Here is a 12,379-nt window from a genome sequence, read left to right on the forward strand (position 1 = left end):
ATGCTTTCCTCCTTTGCTTATAATTTCAAATAGAAATGGAAAATAAATTATAATAGATAAATTGTACTTTATAAATAAAGTATAATAAATTGTATACACTAGGAAAACTACCTTACATAGTGTCCATATTTGTATTGATTACTTAATGATTTTTGCTTTGCAAAAATTTTTTCTTGTTTTGTATAAATAAAATGATTTAGGGTTTGAATCGTTGACTTCTAAGAATGACTAACTCTCATAGTAAATAATCATTGTAGATTATTATGGTATAGTAGATAATAATGGTGTCTGTATTCTGCAGAGGTAGAAAAACCTTAGACATGCTCAAGCCAGAGGAAATTCTTAAAAATAAAGGTAAAATCCTTTTTATAAAGCATTCATAACCCAAAGGATTAGTTCATACTGTGTGTCAGTGTATGATACTTGACTAATTATATTAGTGTGCCTCTTTTAATATTTATAAAAACCAGTTTATAATTATTGCTGCTGATAAATATATGCTTTGCTCCATAAAGAAGCCAATATATATATTTTTTTCTTTGAGTATTTGGTCTGTGAGCTTTGTCATGTTTCTTTTATCCTGCTTTGAAGAATTTCAAAGAAAAATTTGATAGAACATGTTAGTGCAGAGACTGCAATTAAAATTTTCACAAGCAGTGTCATTTTTAAAAATTCTTATTTTAAGCTTTTAAGAATTTGTATGCAAGTCATGTTCATTTCAGTTAGATTAAAAGATAAACTATATCAAAGGACTTATCATGTTGATTTAAAGTAAACATTAAACATTTTATATATATCAATTTCTTTTTTAAACCAGCCCTTGAACCATAAATATGATCATACTTTTGGTTTAGCAATTTTAATTCTAGGATATATATTATAAGGAAATAATCTAATCTAATATTATTCATAGTATTAAAAAATTAGAATCAACTTTAAAAGGCCAACAACAGGAGTGATTAAATAAATTAAGGTGTTTGATAGTAATATGAAATCATTAAAGAGGATGATTTTGTAGCTATGGAGGAATATGGAAAACTGTTTATAGTTAAGAATACCATATGTAAAATTGTACACTATGCAGAGCAGCTGAAACTCTCATACACTGCCAATGGGACTGCAAAATGATGCAGCTTCTTTGGAGAATGGTTTGCCAATTTCTTATAAGTTAAATTGGCAGGCTCACTCTTAGGTATTTACCCAAGTTAAATGAAAACCTGTGCTCATATAAACACTTGTATGTGAATGTTTATAGCAACCCTATCTTTGATCTCCAAAAACTAGAAACAACTCATGTCTCTCAAATGAAGAATAAATAACCAAACTATAGTTCATCCATATAATGGAACATTACTCAGCAATATAAAGGAATGTATATGCAACAACATGGATGACTTTCAAATCATTAAGCCAATCCCAAAAGGCAATGTACTATATGATTCCATTCATATAACATTCTGGGTAAGGCAAAACTAGGGATGGAAATGTGTTTGATTGGGTAGCACAACGATTTTTTTTTTGGAGTAATGGAACTGTTCTATGTCCTCAGGTGGAAGTGACACAGCTTTTTATCAACTCATTTATCAAAACTCATAGAACTATATACCAGAGCAAATTTTAATGTAAATTTTTAAAATACTTATTAAAAAACTAGTCCTTAAGAGCTAATGAAAATTAGATGTAAAGTTTTTTTTTAATTATACACTATGATTAAGTTATTTTTTTAAAGTATTTGTAAGCAAAGGTTAGAAAAGCATTACCAAAGTGATGACAGAGGGAATGTTAGGTGAGATTATAAATCAGGATTTTCCCTTAATAATATTTCATGGCTTTTCTTAATGGATTATTTTTTTCTTTTTTTTTTTTTGCATTTACCAGGTCGCAGAACTCTAGCTGTAATCACTAAGCTTGATCTCATGGATGCCGGAACAGATGCCATGGATGTATTGATGGGAAGGGTTATACCAGTCAAACTTGGAATAATTGGAGTGGTTAACAGGTTAGCAAAATATGATAAGAACTGCTGCCTGCTTATTACAAAGCAGTTTGAATTTTTAAAATCAGTCTGAAATGTGAAAGTGTCCTGTCTTTCCATTTTAATAGAATCTTTGTATTGCTAAATAATTCATTACTCAAGGGAGGAAAAAGATTCACTAAAGCCTCCTATAGATATTTTTAATGGAAAACATTTCTAAAGTAAGTGGTGCCACAAAAGGGAAGATAATTTAATGGCCAGGCTTTAAGAATTCTTGCCTATGATATTAAGCCCTGTATTAATAGGGACTTTGGGCTAAGAAAAAGTAGATTGGCTTAATGCCTAGCATTAGAGATTCTACATACTTGCTAGGATGTGGCTTGGAGAAATTTTATTAGAAGTATCATAATTGTAAACAGCCAATGTTACAAATTATGGAAGGGAAATTGTTAATGGGTGTCTTATCTTTTAGACACTCTACTGAGTGTCAGCAGTTTGCAAGTAATATCTCTTAGAACTCTCACAACAACCCTGTGAGATGGGTGTTGATGCTTATTTTATAATTAGGAAACTCAGGTTAAACATTTACCAAAGTCAGATGGCTAGTAAAAGCCAGGGTCAGATTCAGATGGAGATCCCTCTTAGTCCAAAGCCTTTATATAGTAGGAAGTACTGACCTTGTCATGAGATCCAAGTTCTAGTCCAAGTTCTTCCACAGACTAGATACAATATGGGTTTAAATGACACCTAACGACTTCCGGAGAAGATGGCGGCTTAGTAAGACGCGCGGGTCTTAGTTCCTCCTCCAGAAAAGCAACTAAAGAAACAGAAACAATACGAAACAGCTCCCGGAGTCATGACAGAGACCAAAAAGACAGCGTACCCCATTCTGGAACAGCTGAACGGGCAGGGAGAATCTGCTGCGGTGAGATACCCGAGGGGTGCGCGTTTTCCCGGCCGGGGCGGCTGGCGACTGGGGTCCCCTCCACGCACGTGGCTCCCCGGTCTGACTGGGAACGTTGGATAGCGGGGCCCTCCCGTCACGCTTGGCGTTTCGGGCCAGCTGGGCAATTAGGACCGGCACTCTCCCAAGCCGCGGCGGCCAGCGACCCCCGCCTCCACGCGCAGTTTCCCAGCCGACTGCCGTGCAGACAGACGAGCGCCACGAGCGCCACCTACTGGGCAGGAAAAGAAAAACAGAGCCCAGAGATTTCACAGAAAAAGCTTTCAACCAGCTGGGTCCCACACCCAGGGAAATCTGATCAAATGCCCAGACACCAGCAGAAAATAATGGATGACGCTCGGAAAATTGAAGATATGGCCCAGTCAAAGGAACAAACCAATAGTTCAAATGAGATACAGGAGCTGAGACAACTAATGCTGAATATACGAACAGAAATGGAAAAACTCTTCAAAAACCAAATCAATAAATTGAGGGAGGACATGAAGAAGACATGGGCTGAACAAAAAGAAGAAATAGAAAATCTGAAAAAACAAATCACAGAACTTATGGGAGTGAAGGACAAAGAAGAAAAAATGGAAAAAACAATGGATACCTACAATGGTAGATCTAAAGAGACAGAAGCTACAATTAGTGAACTGGAGGATGGAACATCTGAAATCCAAAAAGAAACAGAAACTATAGGAAAAAGAATGGAAAAACTTAAGCAGAGGATCAGGGAACTGAATGACAATATGAAGTGCACAAATATACGTGTTGTGGGTGTCCCAGAAGGAGAAGAGAAGGGAAAAGGAGGAGAAAAACTAATGGAAGAAATTATCACTGAAAATTTCCCAACTCTTATGAAAGACCTAAATTTGCAGATCCAAGAAGTGCAGCGCACCCCAAAGAGAATAGACCCAAATAGGCATTCTCCAAGACACTTACTAGTTAGAATGTCAGAGGTCAAAGAGAAAGAGAGGATCTTGAAAGCAGCAAGAGAAAAACAATCTGTCACATACAAGGGAAACCCAATAAGACTATGTGTAGATTTCTCAGCAGAAACCATGGAAGCTAGAAGACAGTGGGATGATATATTTAAATTACTATAAGAGAAAAACTGCCAACCAAGACTCCTATATCCAGCAAAATTGTCCTTCAAAAATGAAGGAGAAATTAAAACATTTATAGACAAAAAGTCATTGAGCGAATTTGTGACCAAGAGACCAGCTCTGCAAGAAATACTAAAGGGAGCACTAGAGTCAGATACGAAAAGACAGAAGAGAGAGGTATGGAGAAGAGTGTAGAAAGAAGGAAAATCAGATATGATATATGTAATACAAAAGCCAAAATGGTAGAGGAAAATATTATCCAAACAGTAATAATACTAAAAGTTAATGGACTGAATTTCCCAATCAAAAGACATAGAATGGCAGAATGGATTACGATCCAGCAATACCACTGCTAGGTATCTACTCAAGGGACTTAAGGGCAAAGACACAGACGGACATTTGCACACCAGTGTTTATAGCAGCATTATCTACAATTGCAAAGAGATGGAAACAGCCAAAATGTTCATCAACAGACGAGTGGCTAAACAAACTGTGGCGTATACCTACGATGGAATATTATGCAGCTTTAAGACAGACTAAACTTATGAAGCATGTAATAACATGGATGGACCTAGAGAACATTATGCTGAGTGAGTCTAGCCCAAAACTAAAGGACAAATACTGTAAGGTCCCACTGATGTGAACCGACATTCGAGAATCAGCTTGGAATATATCATTGATAACAGAGACCAGCAGGAGTTAGAAACAGGGTAAGATAACGGGTAATTGGAGCTGAAGGGATACAGACTGTGCAACAGGACTAGATACAAAAACTCAAAAATGGACAGCACAATAATACCTAAGTGTAATGCAACTAGGTTGGAACACTGAATGAAGCTGCACCTGAAATACGGTTTTTTGTTTGTTTGTTTGTGTGTTTGTATCTTTTGTTTTTGTTTTTTTCTTTTTCCTTTATATATATATATATATATATATATTAGTAGTAGTATTATTTTAATTCTCTTCTCTATATTAACATTCTATATCTTTTTCTGCTGTTTTGCTAGTTCTTTTCCTAAATCGATGCAAATGTACTAAGAAATGATGATCATACATCTATGTGATGATACTAAGAATTACTGAGTGCATTTGTAGAATGGAATGATTTCTAAATGTTGTGTTAATTTCTTTTCTTTTTTTTGATTAATAAAAAAAACTATATTTAATGTGAAAAATAAATAAATAAATAAATGACACCTAACATCATTGGGTCTCAGACCTTTTAAAAATAAAAATGTTATACTAAATGATACTTAAGATCCATTCCAGTTGTTTGCTTCTATTCATATATTTTTGCATCTCACCTCAATGTCTACTACAGAACAAAAGCAAAAACAAAAACCAGTATCCCATCTCTTTCAGGAAAGAAGTGGTATAAAACTGTTTGTTGTATTTTGTAGATGACTACCATTCAAATTAACTTAGTTATGTTTGGTAGACATTAATTGCCTGTTCATGGAAAATTATACAGTTGTTTAAGACACAGATATTTTTATACCTGCCCATTCTTGTTAATTAAGAATATTGCTTTTAACTATAGTTAATGGTAATGAAGGCCAAATTGTTCGGGCATTAATTACTTATAAGTCATATGGTTTGAATCTTGACTGTGCCACTTAATGTACACCCTTGGGTAAGTTAGTTAATTTTTCCAGGACTCTGTTTCTTTGCTATGAAATGGACTAAAAATATTTGACAACATAGAATTATTGTGAGAAATAAATAAAATATCCATGTCAGATGCTAGGAGCAATGCCTGGACCATGATAAGAATTGAATTTTAGGCTATCAACCTCCCATTACTAGCATCATTATCTAAGGTAACTAGAGGATCACAATTGATTTGACTTTATTTGGATAATTGTTATTTTCCAACCTTAGGAGCCAGTTAGATATCAACAATAAGAAGAGTGTAACAGATTCAATCCGTGATGAATATGGTTTTCTTCAAAAGAAATATCCATCTCTGGCCAATAGAAATGGAACAAAGTATCTTGCTAGGACTCTAAACAGGTACCGGTTTTTACCTTTTGGGAAATGAAATGTTTTTCATTTGCCAGCAAATTCTAAAACTTTTCTACTGTCTGTTCTTTAGATTTTTATAGTATTCTCCTGTGTACAGTTCTGCTTTTGGCTTCTCGTGTAGTTGGTTCTTGTGGAGTCTCTATTTTCATTGGGGTAATTGGCTTGCATCATCATGTATTCTTGAATGTTCAAGTCAATTTTAAAAGATTTTAATTGTGAAATTTCTGGCAGTCATTTTATTTTTGAAGACAGGCTGGCTAAGAGATGACTTTATTTCCACTTTGGATTTTAGGAACTGAATTAAAAATTAGGATGTCTTCCATTCCTATTCATAGAAAAAATGCAAGCTATATTCTTTGAATTTTGAACACCCGCTGATGGTGTAGGGGACTGGGAAACATTTTTTAGACATATGTGTAAATGACTAGAGTGAAACCCATTCTCTTCCTTTTCTCTTATTCCTATTTTTAAGTAAGTTAAAGGCTCATGGATTTGCATTTTAAGAATCAGTTTCATTGTAAAAGATAATCTTCTGTAAACCCACAATTTCTTTAATAATAATTTTAAAAAGTAATCATTGAAACCAAAATTTTATATTTGAATTGGATCATGTGGCTTATATTCTTTGAGGACATTGTAGTATCATGAAAATTATTTATTTTTCATTTTATATTTAATTCCCTAGTAATTGCTGCAGTTTGATGGGACTAAGGCAGACTTAAAAGCATTGACCCAAACAGCTTGCTTCTTGTCATTTTTTTTAGGCTAAGTTTTTACCTGTAGTCTAAGATTCCATTATTTCCTACCAAAAAAAATTATTTTTATCATCATTTTCATAGTTATTTACATTTTTAAAATTTGACCTGTTTTGGTGTTCAGAACACACAATTTTACTTTAAAATCCTTCCTTTCTAACCTTTGTTAGGTTATTGATGCATCACATCAGAGATTGCTTACCAGAGTTGAAAACAAGAATAAATGTTCTAGCTGCTCAATATCAGTCTCTTCTAAATAGCTACGGTGAACCTGTGGATGATAAAAGTGCTACTTTACTCCAGCTTATAACTAAATTTGCCACAGAATACTGTAACACTATTGAAGGAACTGCAAAATATATTGAAACTTCAGAGCTGTAAGTAAGAAATATTTCTGTGGATTTGATTGCCAAGATTGCTAGGTCACTTTTTTTTGTTTAAAGTGCCTTTGTAACTGATAAGTCAGAATGTAATTGATTGCCTATAAAGAAAGGATATGATTGTTAGAAGCAATAGGATGATGTCTGCTTTGAGTATAAAAAGGCTTTTTTTTTAAACTTTTTTATTGTATAATATAACATATACAAGGAAAGAAAGAAAAAAGCAATAGTTTTCAAAGCACTCTTCAACAAGTAATAACGGGACAGATCCCAGAGTTTGTCATGGCTACTATACCATCATTTTAGATTTTCCCTTCTAGCTGCTCCAGAACATTGGCGGCCAGAAGGAATATATATATTTTTATCATCACTTTTTTTCTTTTTCATGAAAAATAACATATATACAAAAAAGCCATAAATTTCAAAGTGCAGCCCAACAATTAGTTGTAGAACAAATTTCAGAGTTTGATGTAGGTTACGATTCTACAATTTTAGATTTTCATTCCTAGCTGCTCTAAGATACTGGAGACTAAGAAATATCAGTATAATGATTTAGCAATCATACTCATTTGTTAAGCCCTACTTCTTCTGTGCATAACTCCACCATTACCTTTGATTTTTCTCCCACTTTTTAGGGGTATTTGGGCTATGCCCATTCTAACTTTTTCACATTGGAAGGGCTGTAAGTAATAAGGGGTCGGGAGATGGAACTAGCTGATGTTTCGGAAAAGCTGAACCCTCTAGGTTTCAGGACTTATCTGGTCAAAGGACCCATCTGGAGGTTGTAGGTTTCTGGAAAGTTACCCTAGTGCATGGAACTTTTGTGGAATCTTATATATTGCCCTAGGTGTTCTTTAGGATTGGCTGGAATGGTTTTAGTTGGGGTTTGGCAAGTTATGATAGGTAGCAATGTCTAACTGAAGCTTGCATAAGAGGGACCTCCAGAGTAGCTTCTTGACTCTATTTGAACTCTCTCAGCCACTGACCTTATCAGTTACACTTCTTTTCCCCCTTTTGGTCAGAATGGCATTGTTGATCCCATGGTGCAAGGGCCAGACTCATCCCTGGGAGTCATCTCCCATGCTGCCAGGGAGACATTCACCCCTGGATGTCATGTCCCATGTAGTGGGGAGGGCAATGATTTCACTTGCAGAGTTGGGCTTAGAGAGAGTGAGGCTACATCTGAGCAACAAAAGAGGTGAGTCTTAGGCACACCAATAAGGTAGGCTAAGCTTTTCCGCTACATACATAAACTTCACAAGAGCAAGCCTTGAGATCAAGGGCTTGGCCTATTGATTTGGGTGTCCTAATGTTTGACACAGTATCAGGGTAAAAAGGCTTATATAAACTATATAAAGCACAGTAAAATTTTCATTTTTTTTCATAATGGGATTTTATTTGATAAGCATTTTTTAAAATTTCTTGAGTTTTTAAATGTTTCTTGTTTTTTAATATACACAGTATAATTGTTCATAAAACAAACTAGAAAATGCAGATGAGTATCAAGAATAAAATATAAAAACAGAATTACCTTTAATTCTACTATGAACAGATAATCTCTGGTAGCAGTTTGACCTTGATCTGCCAGACATTTTTCTATGCGTCGATAGAATATGAATACCTGTTTTACACCTCTTTAAAATTCAGTTGCTGTATATACTATTTTGAAATAATTTCTTTAAATCAACATATCACAAAAATCTTTCTAATAGAAGTTGTACATCTATATTGTCATTCATAGATTTGTGTGGTGTTATACTTTTTTAGATATACCCTTATTTGTTTAACTAATCCACTACTGTTAGAAAGTTTGATTTCAATTACATATAGATATTAGCAATATTTTGATGGATTACATTGCACCAATCTTTGGGGCATGTACAATTAAACCTCTAGGATAAATTCCTGGAAATGGAATTACTAGATGAAAGAGTATAGCATCCTTGGTCTTATTACATTCTGCTATACTATTAACAGCTTGTACCAATTAACTAGTAATAGATGGGCCTGTCCATTTGTCCACACCCTCATTCCTTTTTTTTTTAACTTTTTATTTTGAAATAATTATAGATTCACAGGAAGTCACACACAGAAAAGGTGCTGGGCTCCTTTCACTTCACCTCTCCTAGTGTTGACGTCTTGTATAACTATAGAACTCCATGAAGACATAGAGTATTTAACAGACTAATTACTGAATGGATATTATATGGATAGCATATTGAGGGTAATAAGAATTACTAATGGCCCTTAAGGAGTATAGTGGATAAGGCAATCCAAGGTAATATGAGGCTTGATTAGGTGGCACAAAGAAGTATAATCAGAAAAAGAGAAATATTGCAATATTCCTTTTGTCAATTATATAATCATATATTCAGAAAAGCACATACAACTTATATAGATAGTTTTATAAATAGTTAATAAAGCAAGTATCTATGTAATCACCTCATCAAGCTTTTAGAACACTGAAGAGAGGCCATTTAAATTTGTTTCAGGGATTGGGATGGCTCCATAGTTAAGAAGGCATTTGAGTTGGGCTTTGAAGACAGAGAGGAGCAAGGTGTGTTAGGCTTGAGAACAGCAAAGTATAATGCAGGGTATATTTAGAGAATGGCATATACAGTGATGGGACATAACAGGAAAAAAGCAGGAATGGTGTCTGGACCACAATTGTGGAAAGTCTTGAATATTTAGCTCATGAATTTGGAGAGCTTCCTACTATAAAAAATAAAAAAGCAGGCCAAAGAAGTAACCTGCTTTAGAAGTAGAATTCTGGTCATTATGGAAAATTATTTGGAGACAGGACAAGCACAGAGAACCGATTATTGGTAGTAGAGTACTGCCTTTTCCCTGGACTACCACAGAAAGTCCTGAATGGTCTTAGTAAAAATTGAAAGGAAAGGATGATTTGGAGAAACACTTTAATAAAGGTATTTGTAGAATTCAGCTAGATTTGAATAAAAAAGAAAAGATAATACCAGGGTGTCTAGTCATTAAACATGATGGAAAAGACGTAGACCCAGAGAATCTGATTTAATTGGTTTAGAGCAGGAGTCTACTACTGCTCACCAGTTAAGAATGATTTTCACATCTTTGAATGCTTAAAAAAAGTATGAAGAATATTTTGTGACACGTGAAAATGATATGTAATTCATATTTTAGTATGTATAAATAAAGTTTTATTGGAACACACCTATAGCTTATATTATCTATGGCTGTTTTTGAGCTCAATAGCAGAGTTTAGTAACTGCAACAGAGACTTTTATGGTTTGAAAAGATCTGACCCTTTACAGAAAAAGTTTGTGACTTGTGCTCTAAATTGTGAATAAAACAAAAATAAAAAGATACCATTTCTTGTTCTTAAGAAGCTCATAATCTAGTTGAAGAAAACTGGGGCAGAGAAAAGATGTTTAGCAGTTCTTGGGTAATTGATGTTTTCTTATAGAAGTTACTGTACATAGATAAGTATATATGTAGGCTATTCATAGAATGACTCCTTTCCCCATTTAGAAAAAATAGAGAAACTTGTTCAAAATGACAGTTGAGGAAACAAAAATGGGAATGGTCTAAATCTAATGGTTTATCTGAGGTTTTCTCAGAAAGTGAGACAAGCTTAAAGTTTATAGAAAGATTTCCAGCTTGTGGCTTCTTTTCCTTTTAGTCATATTAGAAACTACATACTTCATTGCCTTTCAGATGCGGTGGTGCCAGAATATGTTATATTTTCCATGAGACTTTTGGACGAACTTTAGAATCTGTTGACCCACTAGGTGGCCTTAACACTATTGACATTCTGACTGCCATTAGAAATGCTACTGTGAGTATGCTCAGCTTTTGTAATTTTTTGAAATGAGGTTAAAGCTTTTGGTGTGTTTACCCATATATTATCTTTTTCTCAGTTCATTGTACAATTTATTTTGCTCTCATACTTGAAATTCAGAAGCACTTTTCCTAAAAAATACCAAAACTGTGATTTATTTGTAAGCTTTGGAAAGAACTAAAATTATATGTAGCTATAATTAAAGCTCTAACTTTTTTTTTCAGGGTCCCCGTCCTGCTTTGTTTGTGCCTGAAGTTTCATTTGAATTACTGGTCAAGCGGCAAATCAAACGTCTCGAAGAGCCTAGCCTCCGTTGTGTGGAACTAGTTCATGAGGAAATGCAAAGGATTATTCAGCATTGTAGCAATTACAGTACACAGGTAACTGAATGTCATATAAATGGTTTCAGATGAAAAGGTTATGAGGTGGTGGTTTTAAGGTGTGGAAAACGTGTATAAGGCTAAAAGCTAAAATATGTGATTGAAATAGTATTCTTAAGTGTAACTTCCATATCCAATTCAATATTTAAGTGATTATTTAATTTTACTTTAAATGAAATAAATTAACAGCTACATTTTTCTTTCTTCACCATATATAGGAATTGTTGCGGTTTCCTAAACTTCATGATGCTATAGTTGAAGTAGTGACTTGTCTTCTTCGTAAAAGATTGCCTGTCACAAATGAAATGGTGAAGTATTATTTTACAAAGCATCACAGTAATCACCACTAGTAAACGTTTAAATTTTAGTTTGGCTCCTTTTTTGTACAATATTATGATTACTGTTGAGTTTAGACACTAATATTTCCCAATGTATTGGGAAGAAAATAAGTCTTATTTCAGTCTTATTTCAAAGGAAATGGTTCAGTAGTTCAGGTATAGAGTACATTTTTCTCTTCATATTTAATCATTCTTAGCCTGCAGTCATAGGTTTCCATGACAACTGAGTTACTGCTGAGGATTGTGAATAGACTACTCTGTTGTATATAGCACCACTGATTTAGTGGAAAATTAGCTGTCTTCAGGGACAGGAAACTGCACCTTTATGGCAAGTTCTTGTTTTAACTATGAAGTGCACCAAGGTAATTTGGCTACTTCTACAGTTTTCTTGCTTCATGACCTAATACTAGAATACTATGGTTGCTTACTACCATTTCATGGTTGCTACTATCCTCAAGAATAAAATTGCTGAAATTGGCAGAAATATGGGGTAAGCTATGGTTTTTAGAGCATTTGCAATTTCCCACATAACTCAAAATTGTTGGTTGGAGTTTTGTTTTTGGTCACTAAAAGTGCATAGGGTCTTAGGATAGTGAGTCCCAGCGGAAGAAGAGAATCCTTGGAAGTATGGCATTTAAGTGCTGCTGCTTGGTTGTT

At 34.3% G+C, this 12,379-nt stretch overlaps 1 protein-coding gene across 9 annotated transcripts in view; it reads left to right on the forward strand.

The window, feature by feature from the left end:
* Window positions 1-12,379, forward strand: part of DNM1L (dynamin 1 like) — a 79,807-nt gene that overhangs the window by 50,508 nt on the left and 16,920 nt on the right. For all 9 annotated transcript variants that reach the window (XM_077170488.1, XM_077170484.1, XM_077170486.1 and 6 more), the window contains 6 exons: window positions 1,879-1,999; window positions 5,909-6,040; window positions 6,978-7,184; window positions 10,881-11,001; window positions 11,229-11,384; window positions 11,603-11,692. In XM_077170488.1, coding sequence (XP_077026603.1) covers window positions 1,879-1,999; window positions 5,909-6,040; window positions 6,978-7,184; window positions 10,881-11,001; window positions 11,229-11,384; window positions 11,603-11,692 — 827 coding nt within the window. The remainder of the gene's footprint in view (window positions 1-1,878; window positions 2,000-5,908; window positions 6,041-6,977; window positions 7,185-10,880; window positions 11,002-11,228; window positions 11,385-11,602; window positions 11,693-12,379) is intronic.

The sequence above is a fragment of the Tamandua tetradactyla genome, chromosome 7 (genome assembly GCF_023851605.1).
Source record: "Tamandua tetradactyla isolate mTamTet1 chromosome 7, mTamTet1.pri, whole genome shotgun sequence".
NCBI classification, from domain to species: domain Eukaryota; kingdom Metazoa; phylum Chordata; class Mammalia; order Pilosa; family Myrmecophagidae; genus Tamandua; species Tamandua tetradactyla.